General features: G+C 33.5%; 1 protein-coding gene across 3 annotated transcripts in view; it reads left to right on the plus strand.

Moving 5' to 3' along the window:
* Positions 1-24,381, plus strand: part of LOC142979715 (carbohydrate sulfotransferase 11) — a 54,987-nt gene that overhangs the window by 12,464 nt on the left and 18,142 nt on the right. For 2 of the 3 annotated variants that reach the window (XM_076124809.1, XM_076124808.1), the window contains exons 2-3: positions 5,583-5,814; positions 6,395-6,469. In XM_076124809.1, the coding sequence (XP_075980924.1) occupies positions 5,656-5,814; positions 6,395-6,469 (234 nt within the window). In that variant the 5' untranslated portion in view covers positions 5,583-5,655. The remainder of the gene's footprint in view (positions 1-5,582; positions 5,815-6,394; positions 6,470-24,381) is intronic. The other variant, XM_076124810.1, reaches the window with a different exon arrangement.

Below are 24,381 nucleotides of genomic sequence, written 5' to 3' on the forward strand. Positions count from 1 at the left end.
CCCGCAAATGACGTCACGAAGTCATCAGTAAATAAATTATTCTGCTCCCGAGTTGTTAGAGCGATGATTTGGCCAGTATCGGCTTTTGATAGACAAAGGTATTGCAGCGTCATACTTGATAATGGAGAAACAAAGTTTGGCGTGAGGTCAACTCGGTGTATTGTTAGAATGTTTGTTCTGTTGCGTCCTTCGGTTAGAACAATTTGAGTGATGATTGTGAGAATTGCATGAGTAATGCTTATCGTTGAGGGTTTGAAGATGGTTATAGAGATAAATGACATGGCTAAACGATGGTTTAAATTTAAGTGGGTAGTTGAAGCTAATAAAGTCAGGAACAGCGCAATAAGTTTTGTAAATAATTATAAAAAATTACAACGTGTACATTTTGCCTCAACTTACGACCGTCAGATTTTAAGGTAGAAGACCATACAATCAGAATAATATGAAAGACAAATATACAGACGGAAATATTAGTAATAGGTTTCTGTTTTACCTTTCGGTATGGAATCCTAAAAAGGAACTGTTCCGTGAAATTCCATTACATGTAGAGTCCATATCATGTCACCGCCAAGGACCGAGAGTACGTCAGACTTTATCGTCTATTGGATTACGCTCATCACTTTTATCTAAATCTCTATACTACGTGGGAATATTTGCTTGTTTGCTATTTGTAAAAAGTGGATTACAACACCCTTATAGAGATAGTGTACACATTCCGTATGCTTTTACGATACATGTCTGAATTAAATGATCTTATGTCAACATCTGTAGCCTCTACGCGTTACTGCGAAATAAGGGGAGTTCTATTCCTTCGGAAAACAAATATTTATTTTCAAAATTTGTTTTTTTTTGGGTCTGTGTGTCCGTCGCTTGTGTTTGCAATTAATATTCGCCACATATAAGAAGCTCTTAGTGTGAAGTGTTTTATAACATTTTAAACTCTTCGTTTAACCACAAATTAGTTCTGTGGTTAAACTGTCGATGCATAAACATAATATGTACCTACTTTCGGAATTGAAAAGTCGTTTGTTGTTTATCTCCAACCAATAGGATGATTCCTTGTCCAGTCTCTTTTTAATGTATGTGCATAAATGTAGTTTTTCTACGATAATCTAGGTTCATAATTAATTACGTGCTGAGTCGCGGTCAGCGCTTTGTCTAGTGTCAGAATGTAGTAAAAACTGCGGAAACAAGGACGAGGAATTCCTAGCACCGATTAGTCTTACGATAAAATTATATTGTTTAAATTAATTTATTAATGATTTATTAGTATCTTGCTAATCCATTGTGGTGAAATCATAATTTTTAATAAAATTATAGTAATAAATTTTCCCTATTAACCACTAAATCGTTTTATTTTTTAGTTCTTATATATACCTATACTATTCTAACAAAATATACCTAATCGGAAAAGTATAAAAACAGTATATAATTGGTAACAAAACCACATCATCAAATTCATTAAATTTATCAAACATAGTATTTGCGATAAATACAGCTCTGATTACACAATAATTAATTGAAACTGGCATAATATCCACTTACTGGTCCAGTTAAATTGTAAAATTATGATTCACAGTAATTCCATCATAGTTAGTTGTTAACAATGGGACTACTGTATGTTCGTCTATTATGTTCATAATGAAAACTGCCGTATCCAATCATCAACATCCGCGCTGATTATCTAAATTTAGATCTCGAATTTTATTTGCTTCTTTCGCATCGTTAATAGTCTGTTTAGTATAATATAACACTTTGTTTTGTTATACATTTTTTTGTTGATTAATGGATAAAGTCTGCCAACATGATCTTGGCCAGCGTTTTGGAATATGTCCGAACCTCTCTCATACTGACGGGAGACCTTAGCCCAGTAGAGTGTCAGAAATGGGTTAGCTTTTATTTTCTATGTTAATATTACTGTCTTACCGAAGAATTCTATCAGAGTTAGTATTGTTTAGCTAATTATTATAACTTATTTTCTTTCTATATTTCATTCACGTCGTACGAACTTTAATAATTTAAATGACATGTTCTGAATTTCGGGTAGCCATAAAAATAGCGTAACACAGTTTTTACTAATTGGTCTTAATTTTAACGTGACTTTAAGAAACACCCCAACTAGCACACAAGCTGCTTATACAGTCGTTATACAGCCTGATAGTTGCATAAGAGTCGTTCAAATGCTGTACAATTCTCTATAAGTTCTATATTAGCTATTTAAAAAACCCTTTAACAGCTAGGCGGGACAGTAGCCGTTTAGTAGGAAACTAATGACTTATAGTGATATATGAGCATGTAATTGCATCGCTAGACAGCCTAGGGAAGTATAACTGAGTTAATGGAATCTTCTATAACACCGTTAACTGTATAAGGGGACTTTAGGAGATAAAGGAGTTTAAACGGAGTTATGCGTTGCGCTTATAGCGCTCAAGAGCGTAAATAAGCTTTTTGTAATGCCTTAGGTTCTATAACAGATTTTTTTAGGGCTAGTGTATTACTCATCTATAAAAGAGTTGCGTAGGTCTTTAATAGCGCCTTAAGCGTTATATCAGATATTTATATGGCTTCTGTACGGCAAATAGATGTATAAGGTATCATTCGAAACATTTTTACAGCCATGGGGATTACAGAATTATGTTAAGCACCTAAAGCGCTATAACCGAGTAATATACCTTTATACTAAAGCTTAAAATTATTATCATAATATATTTACATAGGTGCAGTGGTGGTTCAGTCTGTCAACTGTTTTTAAAGAATAAATAAATAAAATAAATAAAATAAATAAAATAAATAAAATAAATAAAATAAATAAAATAAATAAAATAAATAAAATAAATAAAATAAATAAAATAAATAAAATAAATAAAATAAATAAAATAAATAAAATAAATAAAATAAATAAAATAAATAAAATAAATAAAATAAATAAAATAAATAAAATAAATAAAATAAATAAAATAAATAAAATAAATAAAATAAATAAAATAAATAAAATAAATAAAATAAATAAAATAAATAAAATAAATAAAATAAATAAAATAAATAAAATAAATAAAATAAATAAAATAAATAAAATAAATAAAATAAATAAAATAAATAAAATAAATAAAATAAATAAAATAAATAAAATAAATAAAATAAATAAAATAAATAAAATAAATAAAATAAATAAAATAAATAAAATAAATAAAATAAATAAAATAAATAAAATAAATAAAATAAATAAAATAAATAAAATAAATAAAATAAATTAAAAAATAAATGATTTTCAAACTATTTTAATATTCAACGACTGACCCCTAAAAGTACGAGTAAAATGCTGGTGTGCGACCAAAACAGTTATATTGAAGCACTCTTATGCCACAACTGCAGAACCTTGAGGTCTACAACAGCAAACACTAGAGCCTTTGTACAGCTTAAGGCGCTAGAGCAGATGTAACCAACTCTGAGAGCTGCTTGATCGAGACGCCATTATAGCATTTGGTAAACATATTTTTTGAGGTTATTACGATCTTTTGAAGATCATATAAATCTATAGCCTGGTAACGTTAACATAATTAAAATCATTTTTTATTACCTATAACCCTAATTAAATTATCTGTAACCCTCAAAGTCTTATTTATGTTCAAAATACAATTTCCAAATCCACATATTTATATAATTTTTGCATTTAAAACTAAATATTTTGAGGGCGCATGAAAATATTGACGATAATATACACATATATTGACAGCAAACTGGAACTCGCACTTTCATATCACGTACACAAAGAAATAAAAGCGATAGACTACTTGTTATTTTAATAATCCAATCCGTAAAAATAAAATGTCTCCTCATTTGTCACTGATGATTCATTTTAAAAAAATATATTTAGTTTACACCATAATAAACCGACCATATTACTAATTTAGAGCGTTAGCATTTATAACCGTTACACAGTAGCGCTAAAATAAGGTAAAGGTGGTATAATCGCGCTGCAAGAGCTTTTTCGAACGCTCGTGGCGCTAACCACCTCTGTACAACAGCTGGTAAGCGCCACGAAGCTGCGAAAAAGCTCTTGTAGCGCGATTATACCACCTTCATCTTATTTTAGCGCTCCTGTATTACTACTATACTACGTACTATTATAATTACTATTTACGACCACTGTAGATCCAATATCGAGCTATAAGCTGGACAGTATGGGCCTATTTGACGCTACAAGAGATCTGTAGCCGCTTATAGAACCACTATACTTCTTACTAAGGAGCCTAAGGCGTTATAAAAATCCTTTAACCGGCCATTGTGCAGCTTGTTATAGCGCTTGTGTGCTAGTTGGGCACTATAATAACAGAAAAAGAAACAATACTTCGGAGTTGCCTATAATCTTAAAAAATCGAACAGCAGTTAAGAACGGAAGCTATCAGTTATATTTACAAATACACGTAATCAGTGACTAAGCAAGATCAATCAATTTCCAAAGCCGACGCTCACGTTTGATCCTGTACATTGGCCGTTGTTAGAAGGATGTCAGGTTATTTCTCAATGGTCCATGACCGTGATGTCGTTTGTTTATTTTAGTCTACATTCCAAACTATAAACGCGGCTTTGACAATCCCTTATAACAGACAACTTCCGAACATAAATAACCGAGGATATCTAAAATTAAGATGTTTCTTTTCTTAAGAGACAGCTCTGACCCAGGCTGAGGAGAATAATTTCTGTTTTTTTTTTAACTTCATTATACTAATCCTGAATGTTTGTGAATAATAAATAAGTACTAAGTTAGGTAGGTAATCATGTCGATGATTGCAGTACATTGGATTATTACTGACACAATCAGACTATAGCGCACATCTAAACTCTATTAAAAACAAAGGAATCTTCAACTGATATGTAGAGGTATAATGCAAATACACTTAAACACTCAATCGTATAAAAAAATGACTACAAGCACAAGCGCAGAGGATGAGATAGTACCTATTATGTTAAGTTTTACAAACAATTTACTCTACCTAACCTGCAAAAAACTATAAACAGACTCGTAGAAGTAAAAATTGTGTTAGCATAGTCTCATAGGGGCGGTAAAATATAGCTTCCGTAGGGAACATTAGCGGCCGTTACATTACCAAATACCGATCGATAATACTTTGGACATGTCTTTGATACTTCGATACTTTACTGTGCTCCCTTTTATTGCTCCACCCAAATAGATTAGGTTTCACTCGCTATGACAATATTGCTATGAAGACGCTACTTCATACATGAAAGTGGTTGATATATAAAGGCATAACTCAGTCATTTTGCTGTAAGAGCAAAAGTAAAATACCTTCTTCCAAATCTGGCAATGGAAAAAGGGTTTTGGAAAACAGTAGGACATTGAAAGTTGTTTAGAAATCTGTATGTTTGTGAAATGTGTATCTCTATTCCAGAAGTTAACACACGGTTAGGAACAAATTACTTAAGTATTTTGATATTGTTTTATACATTGTCGTCATGTGCGCTTGCTAATAAAAATATAAATATAAAATTTTATTATTCTATTCGTATTTATATTTGTACAACGTTATTATAGTTAACTAATTCGACTCTCTTTTCCTCAGATGCTATAAAGAAGAGTTCGCGAACAAATGAAGTGTATAACGTCATTGGGAAAATCAGTTACATAGTGTCAAGATGGTAGCCGGTCGAAGAAACGTAAGCATGATGAGACTCGGGAGGTGCGTCGCGTTCCTCGCTGCTGCAGCTTTCCTGCTACCCTTCACCATCCTGCTCATGGTAGCAGACCAGCAGTACAACCTCACCTACAGTTCTAAGAGAGTATTCTACCAAGAGGTGAGTGTTACCCATAAGAGTGACAAGGACAGCACGAGTGACTGCACAACAATAACAGTATTAACCTTATGTTGACACTTGACATCACTGCTTGTTTATCTAGGTTTAGGAGACACTAATGATTTAAACCTAAGTGTAAGGAAATCGTCAGGCGACGAAGCCAACATCAATCAATCAAAGCATAAACTTATAAAAGAAGTAACAAGCTCGTAAACATGATACATTTGCATTTTACGGGACTTTGTTACTTGTTCAATGTACAACTGTATAATTTCAATGTTTGTGTTCACAAAACCTTTAAACTATGTTAGAATCTTAACGTTCTAATACGTGTAGAGACTATAAAGTCGTGCCACTATCAACCGCAGATTGTACCACGATAACAGTTCTAAGTAAATACATAAAATAAACTGTTTTATCCATACGAATAACCTACAAATTGGCATTTAATGACGCATATCGAATTGCATCGAGATACAAATGTTCGAGAGAAATCTGAGTGGAACACGCACGATGCTGACTCGAAAAGTGCCTAACGAGAGTAAATTCAGGCATTCAGGTCAAATTTCTTTTTTTGCAGAGTGACTTCTATAAAATTAATGGAACATATTACGCGCCCGCATTCACGATAACAACACCTATGTTAAGGACACAGGTAACAGAGTTGTCGAGTTACACCGAGCCAAGCTAAGGGCTAACAATGTAAACACAGCGGGCTGACAAACCTAACTGTATCGGGCCGCGATATTTGCGATTTCTTGGTACTGAAAAACAATTGTGTGGGAATTGAACATTTGAAACATGTTTTAGTAAATTGAGGCAAGCAAGCCATGAAATCGACATTTAACAATAATTTGTTTGTGTTTGTGCCGTGTAAATAAGTTCACTACACCAGTGACTACGCGCATGCAACGTTCGTCACTCTCGTGGGAACAAGAGTTCTGCCAATACAATGTTTATAGAAAATCGGAAACAATAACCAGCCAAATTGGCTAATCTATGGAAAATTCAGTTCCAGGAGTTGTAAATAATCGCGTCCCGATATCAATTTGTCTGCTGTGTGAAGCCTAACACTGCACTCCACGCTTACAAACTAAACCAAACATACAAAGGTCTGAGGACGGCTGTGCACGACTAACAAACTAACATACTCATCCCACCTGGGAGAGACACTGAGCACTTGTAGACGTGGTTGTGAACAAACTGTGACAAACATATGTACTTCAACCCTTGGATATAACGCTTATAAGATGAACTATGAAACAACAAGTCGATACTATCTTGTTATGGTGACTGTTATGTCTATAATCAATTGTGAATTATTGGTTGTTACGTCTCTTTGTAATTATGAAACCTCACGACTGACTTAATGCTAACGTGTATATTTGGTAATGTTGATTAGGACAAAACAGTCACCAATACGAAATCCCTTGCAAACCTAAGCCTTAGTTTATAAGTGTAAAAGCAACGAACGAATTTCGAAAAAGACGAACGATACTTCAAACGATAGTCTTACTTAAAGGGTGTTTGTTTTTAACGGTACAGTGTGTTACAAATAAGATCAAGTACAAAAGATAGCGCCACGCTTGTACACAACACGCGAGCTTTATAATACTTCACTCGGCTATTCCCTCAATCCATCTGCAAACGATGGACATGAAAATCACATCATAAAGTTCTTAACCGATAGATAAACTATCGATTTTCTATACAAAAAGTGTTTACGTTCCAAAGGAAAAGTATAAAGGACAGTTGGTAAGTTTGATTGATTTTGAGACATTGTGTTGGTAGCGTGTGTTGTGTAATGTTTTTGATGATAGTGAATATAAGGAGTGCTGTTTTGATGGACAGCTGGTATTACAATGGGTCATAAGGTTCTACTTATTAAGGATCACAAACACATTTATATGGTTGAAATAATTATCTGCGAATGTCAGTAGCATAAGGACATAGTACCTAGTACGATAAGGAAATATTTGACCGAAAATTGTATATAGGACCTTAAGTAATAAAGTTTAACAGAATAAGTATTTATAAAAATCTTTACTTGTGGTGCAATGGTATACTATAGTTAAAATAATCTTCATTCATCTACACCTTTAGCAATTTTTCTTACGAATAAATAATACTAATTATAAATATTTTCGTTATCAGAATTACTAACAATCTAAGACAAAAAATATCAATCTGAATAAGCCTGAAGGAGTACGTTTACAGATTTCACTTTATGCAAGATGATTCGGTCTTTATTCACCCATAAAAACTTCGACTGCATTGTCCCAGAATGAACGTTAAGGATGCTTTATTTTATGTCAAAACTACTGCACTAACCTCTGCGGTAAATTGCTCCATTTGTGGTCAGGTCAATGAATTCTCATTATATTACATGCATTGTGCTAATTTCTGAAACTATGACGTAGATTCATAAACCTATAATATATTCTTTAAGATAATTATGGACATACAAGTCACATCTGTTAGTTCATGTGTTAATGAGTAACGGTACTCCTCTGACTGAGCTAGACTAAACATTGGTTAACTCCATTCACAAATGGACACTGAAACTGTCCAAATTACGCGGCCCAACGGTTTTTCTATGTTTTTATGATGGTAAATTACATTGAATGGACCGAGTAACAACATCATCTATATAATGTGAGCATGGCAAAAACGGTAATGGAAAAATTACTGACGAATGAATTGTACGAGAACCAAAATTGATTTTGTATGTGTTTATTTTATTTGTTTTCTGAGTGAATCAATCTACAATTTTAATAATCATTTTTTATGTAGGTGTGTTATTGTTTGTTTCTAAAAAACTATGTTCGAGTAAGAAGTTGGTAATTTTGTTGGATCTATTTATTGATACCGGTTGCTCGTGAGGACGACATTTATTCTTTTAATTATATATTCATAAATAGACACGTTGATAATTGCGCAAACATAATTAGCATGACTATAATAATAATATTATTAATAAAAACTCAATTAAATGTGGGTAAAAGATGTATTTGAGAAAGACAAATGAGCCTCGTAAGTTTCTTATAAAGAGCAGCGGAGCACAATAACTTGTATTAACTCAAGGAATACATGTATAATCCTGACGTAAACCATAGTTTAATAATTAAATAGTTACTCTTTAAAACCACAAAGTTAACTAGAAAACATTAAACACAACCATTCTACTTAAAGCATGACATAACCGTAAAACTAAACAATATAAGAATTTATTAACTGAGTACATAATATTATATGTGTTAAGTAACAGTTCACTTAAACGTATTCATACAGCATATAGCACACAGAACAATGGTGGAAGTCAAATAAAATGGTCGTATTTGTATGCAGAGAACAGCCCTGACCGTCGCGCCATGACGCTCTATTAGTCACGCTAAAACTTAAGACAATACAGTGCAGTGTCAAAAAAACGACATTGGACCACTTTAAAAGAAATAATTCAAGTTCAAAGATCATTGAAGTGCAAGAACTAAAGATGTAATGCCGATTGCGGATGTAGGTTTAGACAATCAGATATCAAAAATAGATGAGTAGACAGACTGTTTTTGTATAACTTGTTCTAGTCGAAGTGTTCAAGATCAATAGAAGGACATGTTAGATCACTCAAATATACAAAAGACAAGATGTGTTGTGTTTTTGATAATTATATTTCCTCTTTCCGGAAAGTGGTGATGAAAATCCAGGCGCAGTCTATCTCAAGAACTAAAACTGTCGTCATGTCACTAGTGTGACGTGTTACTTTCAGGCAAACTAATAAGAAAACCTCTTGCATTTTAAAAAGGTGATAAAGACTGAACATCTCACAAATAGTTATTTGCAACTTGCAAGAAATACGCGTAACATAATAATATTCAGTAGACAGCAAGATTATTATCCTGTACGCATTAAAAAGCTCTCAGTTCCTACACGTTAAAACAAAGCTGCATTTGCATATTCTTTGTAAAACGGTGGTGTGAACATCACTTATGTGCCTAAGTACCGGATCACATTACTGTAGTCGGAGTGACGAGGTCTGGACTAAAGAGTTTCTGCTTCGACGCGTATGAGTGTCACAAAGTGCGTGACTTTTCCTCTAACTGTTGACTTTTGCACTTGAGGAAACTTGTTAATAAACTAAAACATGTTTTATGTTTTCTTTACAAGCTTGCGAACTTGCGGTTGCTTGCTCGAAGGTCTTTCGATCTTTTAAAGCACGTTTTCCTTGTGTCAGATCAAAGTTCGATACCAATAAAACCATTTAGTCGTTATGCTTATAATGTTCTGTGGACTTTGACGGCTACATACATTATAATTATGATTTGTATCACATTGTATGTAGACACCTATATCATAGGTATTTATTGTTTATTTTTGTAGAAGGAAGTTTGACTCATTTGTTTGTCATGTTTTGTGACCCAAAAAGGGACAAACCAATTGACCCGGGAGGTACCCACATTTTACGTTCCCTCCAAAGCATGAAAAGTCTCGAAGTTCGCGTCATGATCGTTTTCCGATCGATGCACCTATAAGCCACTATGTAGCGTGTATGCTTGAGAGAGATATGGGCCATTATTCAACTTAACACGTAAGCGAACCAGTAACAGATAAGAAAAATACATTTCTCACGGTTTAGTAAATCGTGACCCCCGCTTAGCGTTAAATCGCGACAACGTAGTGCAGTTTTTGTTATCCAAAGAAAAGCTTAGCGATGATTCACGCTCGTATCCGTCAATCTCTTCGTCTTCTTGTAAAAAAATACTTTATCACCAAGGTACGGTTAAAAAACGCCCTAGGCAGTTTAAAATTCTGCAGTTCATTTATAACTCTTAAAACATATAAGTATTTAAAGTAATCTTCGGTAATTCAGTTCAAGTCATTAAGTAAAATACAGCTTTTACTGTTATGGTTCTACTCGTAATAGTGCATAATTATTTCTGGAAAGGATTTTAATGGTTAAGTTTCATATTTTGGATTTGTTTCTTTGTAATATTTTAACATGCGTTGGCATTACTTCCAATCCGTCGATTTACCAATCCGTAAAAACAAAAAAAAATCTGAGTAAGAAAAAAACTTCTTCTTTTTTCCTTAAACCGCATGAATACTACGGGGGGTAATTGCTGCGGAAATGCTAATACGGCGGCTAATAGCCAACACAAAACCTTATCTTTGTAGGGTAATCGTTGCAATTTTCAAGTCACTTTCACAGATTTATAGAATGTGGCTTACGAACGTTAAGGGAATTAAGTACAATAAATTTGGTTTTATTTTATAACGTGCCGTTAGTTCTTTGTAACTTTAACTCAAAAATACAATGTTTCGTGAAACCTGTGACTGACTTTATAACTGCGCTATGACACCAGAAGGTAATATGTGAACTTTTACACTTCGGAGTTCTTGACCCAAGCCTTCATTTGCCTTACGGGAAAATTTGTTCTATAAATGTCGAGCTGGCAATGACGTAGTACGTGATAGTTCACTTCCCCATCCAATCCGTAGCAGCTTTCTCGGCCCTACGATCACCAATTAGATAAGGCTCATAGTGCATGCATTCCGCAATACGCATGGTAATGTTCAAATTTCATGCGCTACTGTTCCAAATAGCTAACGTAAACTCCTGGCAACAGCACCGGTACCATTTGAAACTCTTTACTGCGTGACAATGCGCACATAAATTTTAAAAACAAAATAGTAAGTACTCATAGCTGTTTATACATTCGTAAATTCCTTCATTTCTTTTTCGTTTAGAAAAATTTTCCGCGCCGTCGCGTTTACCGAGTGAAAAATTTTTCGCTATGTAATTGGCATATTTTCAAACAATAACTTCGTTATTCGTAAGAAAATACGGAATTAGCGTCTCGAGTTCATTTTTTAAAGCAGACTTGCTGATATGGGAACAGCGCACGCGAGCGTATAAGCTAGTCGGCAATCTTTCAAAGTTGATGTTTAATATGTTTTATATACCTACATACCTGTAGAAAAAATAGCAAATTCTTAACAATAAACTTACCTTAACTTACTATGCATAGCCAGAGTAAGAGCCTGACTTTTATTATTATTAAACGTAGGTCTACGTAAACTTATTATTATTGCCGTCACGTTGTTATAACTGGCGCATACCTAATCATTCACAAAATAAAAAATATTAAGAAAATTTACTACGACCTTCAATAAAATATTTCATTCGATGACAACTATTTACAAAAAATATCACCTGTGTGAAAGTAGAGTATGTATCCACAAGTCATTCAAGCAATTTTGAAACAGACGTATTTACATTCTCACCGCAAATTTTCGTCATGTAAATTACACTTACTATTTCGAAATGCAAGGAAGCGTTAGACGTGAAAATCCGTTTGTCGATGCCGACGTTGTTGCGATACAAGCCTAGGGTATTAGTGCACTATTTCAAATGCTCTTAAAGGAAACCTTGCAGGTCAATGACCTACTTAAAAGCTAGGTACGAAAACTCTTCTGTGACACTCGCGTGTATATGTGCATACTATGATAACATCGTATGTGTAAACGAGTCGGATTACTTTCTTTTGTTCAGTATTAATTTCACTTTTATTATACGTACAGGATGCACAAACACGCACCTACATTTGTAGCATAAAATTTACGTTTATGCATAAATTCTTACAGATATTGCCACGAGAAAGTGAATCCCAGTAAAAGCGAAATTCAGGATTGCAATACCGGTTTTCCTTCTGTGTTAGTGTTATTCAAATGAATAAAATAATATGAACTTAGAGCTCTTTTTTACTATTATTATCATATTCACACGTTTTTATATTTGCAATAGACAACATTTTATATTGGAGTCATAAAAACAAATCACATGTAAAAAATTAAGTGGTACATCCTCCTTGAAATCAATTTGTACGCAAATTAAACCGTGTAAAGTGGTTTTACGGTTATTTTATCCGAAGCGCGTTAGTTCTAAGATCTCTGGTAGGAAGACGTCCCACGCTGTTTCCGATAGACATGGAAATTATAGAATAGTTCCTGCAATCTGTGGGCGTACCTATTCATAGTTCGTGTAATATTGCTCTCGTATTTACCTTAAAGGTCAGGCAGAGGTGTTACACCCACTCCTTGCACTTTTATCTTGGGTTTAATAAAAAGGGGATTCAATTTCAAGTTGATGCAATTTTCTTGGTAAAACTTTTTTTTTGTATTTACTGCAATGGTGACTCGGTTATTAATAGTAGTTTATTGAATTGCCTTTTGTTTTATAAACATGACTTTAAAATTAAATGTTAAATGGGTCTTGATTTCATTGGTTATTGTCACATTCTTAGAACAGCTATAACTTATGTTGTTATCATTTTTATGTGACAACTCAAATACAGAATCTCATAATCAAATAATATAAAATGATAAAAACGTCAGATAAAAACCAGTAGGTCGCACAACAGATGAATCTTTGTACGAATATCAGTTGACAAGCACTCATCACTTATCTCGAGTAGATATAAAATCATAAATTTACTTTAATATCAGTTGTTCAAAATGAAACGGAAACCCCCAACAAACCGCCAGCAACTTGTATGCACTTGTCAAAAATACGGTGAAATAAGAAATTGCTTTTGAAGTTCCATTTTTTAAATCTTGTTTTCGCTAGTTGACGATAAGATTTTGTTTTAATACGCGATTTCATTCAACAATAAAATTAAAACAAAGTTTAAACAACTCCAATCGCCTTCCAATCAAACTTCGCAGTTAGATAATACTGCCCACAATCATCCCTGTTCGTACTATATACCTAGGAACCTTGCTCCGTAGTCCATAAACGAAAAACGGCCTGCCAATATCACACAGAATTAGTTACTCAGCGGAATAACACACTCAACCGCTCACTTAAGACCCCCTGCACGTTTTCCCTGTTGTATCGTGTTACAATAATTAATCCTGTAGCTAAGAGCAGGCGATGAGCCGAGATCTCTTCCTTATCGGCCATTGCTACAGATTTCGGAAGCTAACAGGATGTAACAGTTTGATTGATTACGTGTATTATCTTAATTAGTAAGACAAATATTTTGACTTGACGAAAACATTGACTTATAAGAAGGCTAGCTTTGGCGTTTGAAGTTTTAAAACGTGATTTTTAGGAAAATAAATGTTCTAAAATATTGTTGGCAGGAAATTCCAGGAATATAACAGGGATTGAGTCCCATCCAGATACTAGCGTATTTTCAAACCCAGCGTATTTTCAAACTCTTAGGAGATCCCTTAAATATTTTGACACTTAATAAATGTTGTGCGATTTCGAACTCTACTATAGTGCACTGTGCAACAAGACGATGGTAGAGAGAGGGTGTAGCTGAACGTAATGACAATTATTTTTAAAAAATGTCAACGCTTTGGTAATGCTACAAACCTTACAGCTAAACCATGTTACCAAGCAGTACTAGAGTTGATTTATAATAAAAAATACTCCATATAAGAACAAAGTAAACCTTGTCTACGTCAACAATATAAACGATCAGTATTGACATCACTAATGTATACTCGAACTATAAACTCCATACTTTATCGCTTTGTGAAAACCATTACGACAATGTACTAGCCAACGAAACGTAAACACGAAGCTATGTGTTGTTTTAATCACCATGTACGGAGAAATATGACAGTGACATAACATAGCATCTGATAATATGTTATTCAAAAACTAGCGCCCGAAATGGTCCAAATGATATAGAGTCATGTTTACTTGTTTTATTATTTTCTCACAAGTGAAATATCAAGTTCAATTTTATTGAGAAGTTGTCTTCCATGTGTTTGGCACAAGCAAAGATTTTGAGCGACGTGTCTAACTGCGTCGGAATTATATAATTTCTATGGCGCAGGCACCGACAGCGACATGGCGATCCTGTGCACATAAAAATTAATACAAAGCAACAAATCCTTACGATCCGTACGCCAATTCCGACGTAGTGGACGCGTAGTTTAAAAGTCTTACGTCTTTATTTATCTTATTGTCAAAAACTAGATTTAATTGCAAGGCAATCAAAGCTTTACAGTATTGAACAGCTTATTTAATTTTTAACTCAATAAAATCTCCTGTTACACAAATATTTACTCCTTCTTTCAAGCGGAATATAATTTTCTCCCCGTCTACTGGTAGATAGATACTTAGTGCTGTCAAAAGCAGACAGAACCTTACTTGCAGCAACTGCCATAATCCGTTAAAATAAAACGATGGAACCATTAACGCCAGACTTTGTTTATTTATTCGTCGGGTCATGAGAACATGGAATTTTCTTACGTAATACTTATGTATCATGTAAATAGACGTTACTTTGGTATTATATAAGTACCCTGGGGTAATACTTCCCTGACTTATACATCCATACAATTTGATATGATGATTGTAATTGTACTTAGAAAAGTAATCACACAAAGTATATTTACGTTTATACTAAGAATAAAAAAGTTTCTAAAGTTCATAGTACTTAACACGTGGAAGCATATTATGTACCTAATGGACAAGAAAGTCACAAAAATATCTAAAGAAATTTCTCGCATTAAATGGTAATGTTTGTTTCTAATGTCAATACTGTCGTTGACATTCAGACAGACAATGACGGACATCGCCCGTCGTGAACAGCCAGTGATGTTCCTGAAGATTTCCGTTAATTTGTATTTTTGAAATATTATTATTTTCTTTTAGGTGTAGTGAGTAAACTACGATACTAAAGGGTAAAGGCACACTTCGAACTGATAGTTGCCAATAAGTTTTGGTTAGTTTGTAGATTTTCTTAACTTTCAATGACTAGTTGTTAGTGAAGTTTATGGCAAAATAAATCCGTAGTTAATAAATTATTTTCATGAATATTTGATAAATAATGCATCCATATTGTCCATAATATGGTAATCATATGACAGTATGAGTATTGAAAACATTTACAATAGATCGAACTTTAGAATTCGCCATATTAATCCATGTTAGGCGTAGTGAAGTCTATTCGAGAAACATAGAAAATAGCTATTGATCTAATAACATCTCTCGCTAGTAGTTACACAGAAAGTACAAAATAATATTCAGTAATTTATACACAAGCTTGTTGTTTGACTTCAATAAACTATTTTCTATTTTGCTTTATCGATATCATAGACATGCAACGGGCAATTATGTATTGAATTATAGAAGAGAAAATTGAGTCAGACTGTTTTACTTGTAAACAAATTATTGTAGGGACTATTAACGTTTTTTTATTGTTTGTATAGCTTTAGTATACTTTTAACTTTAGTACTTATGTCAAAGTCGAAAAAAGCTATTGTAATTGCAGTAAGTCATTGACCTGTACTTTTGTATTATACTATTTGTGTTAATGATATTCTAATTCTTTTGATAGGCACCCATTTATAGGGACTATTTTATCGTAGCTTTTTTTTGCTTGCAAGTTTTTGTTGATGATAATTGCATTACAACAATTTTATTTTAGCAACTAACTAAATAATGCATTCTAAAACAATATTTTTTTCACAATATTTTTAATTCAGTTGCAGGCTGCAATCTCTGTGAAATTTTCTTTTATGCCTGTTTTATTTTAAACTTAGAACAGCTCTCATTTTCTCATCTGTAGAAAAAAGTTTAAGGATATAAAACAAAGAGGTTGCAAATAAGTCCATCTGCGGTTCGATATTGAGCATTGAAAAGTTGGCGGGTCGCGTGCCGCATTGCGTCATCATGTTTACTGCATAATACCAACTTAAGGACGATGAGTAAATAAATATCTTGTCTTTGTATAAGTTACTAAGTATATTTCATTGGTATTTTGTTCTTTTTTATCTGTTAAGTATAGTTAAACTAATGGTTATTGAATGGAGCGCTTTGATAAAAGCAATTGTTACTTTATTTTTCTGATTGATTATGACAATAGAAGCTTTTGTTAGCTACGGTTGATAGCTTTATGTATAGAGAATCAATAATTAGAGTTAGTTACTGATGTAATTTGTCCTTGTCATGTCATGTTTTAGCATTTAGGTATAAATTAATGTAAAGACTAGAGCTAGAGCGCTTAAAAGACCGAGGTAACTGTCTTTTTTCTTTGATTGTTATTAGTAGAGAACTAAAATTATCAATACGTGTATCAATAATTTAATTATCAATCGCGTCTAACCCTGATTAATCAGAAGATACTAAGATTATTAACTTTGCAATTTTTGTCAAAGCCAAATATTTTTGATACAGTGAGGACATCTGAAGCGTTCAATTGAATTTCAATTAATTTGTTTGCGCAAAATAAAGTCATCAAATCTCTTTCGGTCGTATCCGTAACAGCCTATTGAGGGCAAACGAGAGCTAAAATTTCGCGTTATTTTCATTCAAATGAAGCTAAAAGGAAACATTAGCAGTTTGTTTTCTAAAATAACTGTATTTGATTCTTACTAATTGAGCTAAATCTCATGTTTCACTAGTTACTAACTGATAAGTTTCAACAGCTCTTGTTTTAGCAATAGTAGGAGGGACATAAATATATGAGCGTAATTTTTAAAAAATATGGAGCGTAAACTATGTAACTAATCTTGAAAAAAATTGTATTCGTGATAAGCTCCTTTTAACTCAGCATATTTTATATTAAAAGTTATTCAAAATTTGATGCATAAAAAGCGCAAAGCTAATTCGTTTCGAACTTTTTGTCTTATATTTTTTTACCTTAGCGAACGATTACAGAGCATTGACAATCCCATAAACTGTCCTCAATTTCCTTACAATCGTCAAAAGGCAAGACCAGTTACACGAAAATTGGACCATCATTATAGAGTTATGCTTTCCTATTCACAAAAAGTTCCGTTTTGTAATGTTATTGAAGAAAAAATGAGAACGGTTGCTTCTTCATGCGTTTATTACATTTCAAGTGAAAGTTGTGAAGGTACAAAAACATAATAATAGTTATCTAATTTAGTGAATTATAATGTAAGCGGTTCTGGCAACACCGTTGGTTGTCATGGCTGACGTTATGGTAACACACTTTATAAATAATGGCGTTTTACATTTAGAATTATAAATGGTTACATGCTTTTACGAATGGTCTACTTATGTCTTTATTTTATATTCGATTTATCAAATTCTTTTGTAGTCAGGGCCATTGCTTAAGGGCACATGTTACTTACAAGACAATTTAGTAACACTGGACGCCACGAGACTGCGATTTGAGTCGGTAAACGACTGCAGTATCTATCTTTCAGACCGACGCCTTAACACCATTGGCATTAAATAAAAAACCGAAACCGGCCAAGTGCGAGTTGGACTCACGCAAGAAGGATTCCGTACCATCATAAAAATTTATAAAATAACTAAAAAAACATTTAGGTAAACAGGAGCCACCGAAACCACCACACGAAATAATAATTTTATTGTTTCATTTTTGTATTTTTTGTTATAGTGACAACTGAAATTTTCAAACTATCGCCTTTCATAAAATACAGCCTGGTGACAGTCATATAGGCATCGAAATCTCTATAAAAAGGGTCCGTTTTTACCGTTTCAGTACAGAACCTTAAAAATCTATCCCTAGACAGTCGTTCTACATGTCGGTAACTGTCAATTTACGAGCTAGACGCGTTTTCTTACCACAAATGAGATGCGTGTCGCGTTACACGCAATGTACTAGTTGCGGTCGCGGATTATCGTATTAACTGTCATGCAATACGGTTTTATACATCTTTTGAGCTCACACAATATAGGAGGGAATTAGAATTATATTATGGACCTATCTCGACTTACTAAAGAGCGTTAAGATAAGTATATAATGGTAAATAACGTCTGTAAAAATTGCAGTTCTTAATAGTTTTATTCTAAACAGTCAAGTTTAATTTTTTTATTGTACATAGTGGCAAATATGATTTTTTAGATGGACCTGAGTAAGATGTGTCTGTATCTTGCTTATGCTTATACCTTTATCTGTGAACATTACTACCGGATATTTCATCGAAAAATTTAAAAAAAGAATGCGTTTAAAATTTCCCATAGTTGATTATTTAAAGCTCTACTTGCAAAGCGTTTGCGGCATTCATTGCTCATCTGAAGAATGATATTGTTATCTAGGGTCCTTTATTTTAAAATCTATAAGCTACTTATTATAACAGGTGCGTATGATATCTGAAAAACTTATTCTAACATTTAAAGTTGCTGCACTATTTTATTTCCTTCGAGTAAAGTAAAAGTTGCTTATCTTCAATCATACATATTAAACCGCTATCGGTAGTTATTTCTTGAATATAATTGACCATCATCGACTTCACGCACTACGATGTTATACTACAAATAGACTAATATATTTGCATTTGAAATTCAAAGGGGTTACAATAATAGAAGTTCTATTTTCATTTCTTGAAGGCACTCGTAATTACTAATGATATAATTATTTAATTGGTATGTTATATTTTATTTTGTGCTTAGTGTAAGGTTCAAGGTATTATTTTGTCACAAGGTAACTATTTCAGAATACTATTGTATTTAATATTTCAAATAACAATAATTTCGATTAAGTATACTTAAATAATGGCAAATCTGTGTGGTCTTGAAATTCTACTGCTTCGATAATTTAAAATTGTGTATCATTGTAGATAGTATACCGGCAACCTACCTAGCAACAACAAGGACATAATTATGCGGATGGGTACAAATCATTTTAGCTATACATGTCGATCGTCATTTCCCTCAAATACAAATTCGGAAATGAGACTCTAAGTAGATTTCACACTCACAATTTTCTAGGGAATTACACACATATCACGACTTTCCCCCTGTTCAATTCTCAAATCCCATAATCTAATTACTAAGAAATTCTGATCTTCAATATTCAAATGTTGTATTCTTCGACGCGGAAATCAAAACCTTGACCGCGTCATCAGCTGTCGCATCAAAGAAACCACGCCTATGAGCCATTTGTCTATAAATAATACAATTCATATTCATAGTGTTCTATTTTGTTCCAAGAAACTGGTTTTTAGGATTCCTTTATATTTTATTTTTCGTACAAATTGTGAGACGCGGCGGCGCCATCGCGTCTCTACAGAATTTTGATCGCGTTTTATGGATTAACATGTTACGCTTGAGAACCAGCCAAATCGCTTATACTCGAACTAACAATACACAATGAATCATAGATAGCTAGTAGTTCACTCAAGAATGTTATTTATAGTGCAGTCAATTAAGCTTAAATTAGGTAAGAATCTCGGAATTCGAGATACCCAGCTGTAAGTCTGAAAATACTTGTATATTGACACCCTAAAAGTTGTCTCAAAACCTACATATGGTAGGGTGTACGCAACTATAAAATTTCAAGGTCCAAAGTCCCAAAAACCGGTTTTTTGAGCTTTTTTTGTAAATATCTCATTTCCTATGGAATTTTTGCATTCGTATTCATTACCAATATTGTACAGTATAAAATTCTCTACAAATTTTGTTTGAATTTTTTTTTTACGGTGAACCGTTTTCGAGATAGAGGGGGGAGAGCGCGCGGTCACAGGATCATTTCAAGTCAACCGGTGCCTCCGGTCAAAGATGCGCCATATATATTATAGTTGATGAACTATCGATAAATCAATGATTAATAAATATTTGTCAATTTCTATTAACTATTACATTATTTTTTATCATTTTTTTCATAACCTATCCACTTTTTATTCAGTATTAATTAACTTATCAACACTTACCTGCCCATGTAATTGCAGATTTTTTTATGAAAATATAGGCACTATATTTGAATTTTAACCTAATTAATATTAATAACTTCTTACATGATGAAAAAAAAACAAATAAATCAGTATTATTGAAAAGATATAGATTTAATATAATTATGAAGAAAATGATGACACCAATGACTTTTCGAAGTTATGTGTGTATTAGAAATAATTGTCACATGCTCCAACGGTGAAGGAAAACATCGTGAGGAAACCTTGCATGAATAAAATTTGTTAAATACATTTATTGAGGGCATGCAAAGTCCACAACCCGCACTTGGCCAGCGTGGTGGACTCAAGGCCTAACCCCTCCCTCATTACGGGAGAAGACCCTTGCTCAGCAGTGGGACAGTAATGGGTTAAATTTATTTATTATTATAATCATTGATTTATCGATAGTTCATCAACTATATATGGCGCATCTTCGACCGGAGGCACCGGTTGACTTGAAATGATCCTGTGTCCGCGCGCTCTCCGCCCTCTATCTCGAAAACGGTTCACCATAAAAAAAAAAATTCAAACAAAATTTGTAGAGAGTTTTATACTGTACAATATTGGTAATGAATACGAATGCAAAAATTCCATAGGAAATGAGATATTTACAAAAAAAGCTCAAAAAACCGGTTTTTGGGACTTTGGACCTTGAAATTTTATAGTTGCGTACACCCTACCATATGTAGGTTTTGAGACAACTTTTAGGGTGTCAATATACAAGTATTTACAGACTTACAGCTGGGTATCTCGAATTCCGAGGTGAACTTACTATAATGACTGGACTATTTAAGGCCGCCGTATTTATAATCTATCGGTAAACCATCCGTGTTACAGGGAAGCTTCGGTAAGGCTTGTCGATTGATCAGTAGCTGCTCCGTTACTTATGAACTTAATTTTTACCTGCTAACAAGACAGCAGCTAAGTTAAGAGTTTTGTTCACAATTAATTTCATCATTTTGTCGTTATCATATAAAAAATAAACTTACTTAAAAATTACTTACCTCAGTAACACGATTTATTATGATCCAAATGATCCTAAATTCAAAACTGGATTTGACAGATTCTGCTTTTCTTTTTATCCATTAAGTTCAAAATTAGGTTAGGTTGACAAACAGCATGCAACCTACAAGGTTAGCAATTAATGCAAAGTTATAAATGGCCAGGATGGCAGCAGTCCAGTTATTCGCAATGAACTGTGGACAGTCGCACGTTGCTGTGTCAAAAATAGAAATGATGAAAACTAGTAAATATGTGGCTTCGACATATTCAAATAATTTTTAGGTGTCGGTAATGTTTTGAATTGTTTGCACATGTTAATGGCTGCCGGCTGCAGTAAAGTCAATATGCTAGACCGAATTACTCGTTTACAAATGGGAGGTTAATTCCACACATATGTTAACGCCAACATTATAATAATACGCTTGAATTAATACTATAATTATAATTGTTGGCGGATCTATTTTATTGTACACTGAAAACAGATCTTGTATTCTCAGAATAGACACTCGTACAGAAAAGAAAACGTCAACAGCCACCATGGAAACGACAAATAGAACTCCACTTCTTGGCCATTTTGCCACACGTCAGTCATGTCATAGACCACTCAAGACCACTACTTCTATGTACTCAATAAATAACAACTGTATATTTATCATTATAACAAGTGAATGTTTTACTGGAGTATCACAAATTACTTACTATTTGCATTCAATGTAAGAGTCAATAGGCCGATGCCACGAGCCTCAGTATCACGCGGCACCAAGTACGATACTTCAATTTAATGACTAGTAAACTAAGAAATTCTTCATACTTCTAGTCTTGCTTCCAAAAAGTTTGTTGAATTCGGTTTCTAGTCTTACCGGATAAAGCTGATTACCAGTATTTTACATGGAGAGACTGCCTATCGGAACTCCACAATCCAGTTACTTGGTTAAAACTATATTCGGTAAGACTTAGAACTAGAGCTTCTAACTTCGCCGGTAATAGTAATAATAAATTCGTAATGTAATATATTAGTTCACTCGGTGTAATACGCGCCAAATAAGTATGAGTATCTGAATATAACAAAAAGCTGCTGCGAAGAGGATTCAGGAGAGAAATCCGGGCATTATATTTTTTGCTTTTTCGTATCGGCTTGCAGCTATATTCAGAGACACAAAGTAAAGTTGCGCGTACTTTACGATCCTACTATTCAATTACAAGTAAACGAATAAATTCTTCATATTTTATTGTAATACATTCGTAATGTAATAGCGTGTTTAGTTCACTCGGTAATTCGTTAACAACGGGCTGTAAAAGATGTTTATCACCGGCTATTTGGCGGCTCTCGTTTTTAACCGAGAATTATCTTTGATCTAGATCGTTTTACCACTTAAACGCTTTATGACAGTAAATCCCGTTCTCACTCCACTTGATAAGGGGGGTAATGTGTTGCGTGCTTCAAATATTTCGAATTGTTGTGTTTGTGTAATTGTTGTGTGCAATACACTTGATTACTTTATATCTTTGAAAAGGCCGATTTTCTATCGCTAATCGAAGAATAATTTTGACAGTTTTGCAAACATCAATAAATGTCGAAATTATTGTTTGTTTATGTCAAATGACAATGGGAAAATTGGCCTTTAATCGTTCAAATATCAACTTCGCTTACCTTTATGGTATTATCTTTGAAACTTTCAAACCGATTTTTTTTAATATGTTGGCCTATAGTGATGAGTGTGTTAGCAAGCTCTCTTTCTAACGTCATCAAAAAAGAAAGTACTATGTTCGCATAATTGTTTTATTTAAAAAGTACCGGGGCTATAAATATAAGGATGCGTTTTCAATATAGGTTAAGCGGTAATAAATTATATTGTTCCTTTGATAATAGCATTAAGGATGATCTGTTCATTGTTCCTTAGCCTTATAGAACGGTTAAGTTGAGATAGAAACTGAATATAATACCTAATATGACGCATTTTTACACCTTGTGAGGGAAATAAAAGTACCTATCTAATTTATAAATATATAGGTATTACAATTTATAATTTTAGACCTCTCCGACAAATGACTGTACCTACCTAATAAAATCTCATTCTGTGAACAGAATGGCACAAATCACAAAACCGCAAATCACAAAACGATAAAAAAAGCAATTCAAAAAGCATAGAACGAAAGGCAGAACAATTACACTTGACCTTTGATAGCAGTGTGACGTCACAGGCCACAAATAGCTTGTCCCAGTGCACAGTGCATTGTGCAGTGTGGTCCGGACGCGGTGTGGTTACTCCTTTGTTGTACACTGACCCACTTGGACTGTTATGCAATACACGAGTGTGCCAGCTTCTGTGGTCGGTGATACGGGCCGTGAAAATACTGTAGCGCTTTTATTTTCCCCTTTGTGAGATTACTTTGGTCTTTTTTTTGTTCTAACTTGTATGTACAAGTTTAAACTTAGATGTGGGTGGAACTTCTTTATTTAGTTTAACTAGGAGGACTTTTGCGTATTTTAGTTGAAAGCTTTGATAGATTGTTGTATATTGCTTTTTCCTGCAATGATGATGATTAAGGGTAAAAACCGCAATGTTGTATTGTCGCTATCAACTTAGTGTAGGTACACTAGTTGTCAACTTACTGAGACACGCATAGGCATACATTCTAGATTGAGCTTTTCCGTTTTAGGCCGGGCGAACTTAAAAAGCGATTTTAACATACTGATTAGATACCTACTTGACTATTTTAAACTGGCGAGGCATTTAAGAAAATCTAAGACTTTACCTTAAAATTTAGTTACAAAGTGCGTTATCTTAAACAGAACCAATCTAATAATAATATCTGCAGCCTAGATTGAAAGGGATAAACAGGACGTAGATAATAAACGGATATGCCTAACAGTTAATAAAT

This window comes from Anticarsia gemmatalis, chromosome 17, assembly GCF_050436995.1.
Source record: "Anticarsia gemmatalis isolate Benzon Research Colony breed Stoneville strain chromosome 17, ilAntGemm2 primary, whole genome shotgun sequence".
Taxonomy (NCBI): Eukaryota; Metazoa; Arthropoda; class Insecta; order Lepidoptera; family Erebidae; genus Anticarsia; species Anticarsia gemmatalis.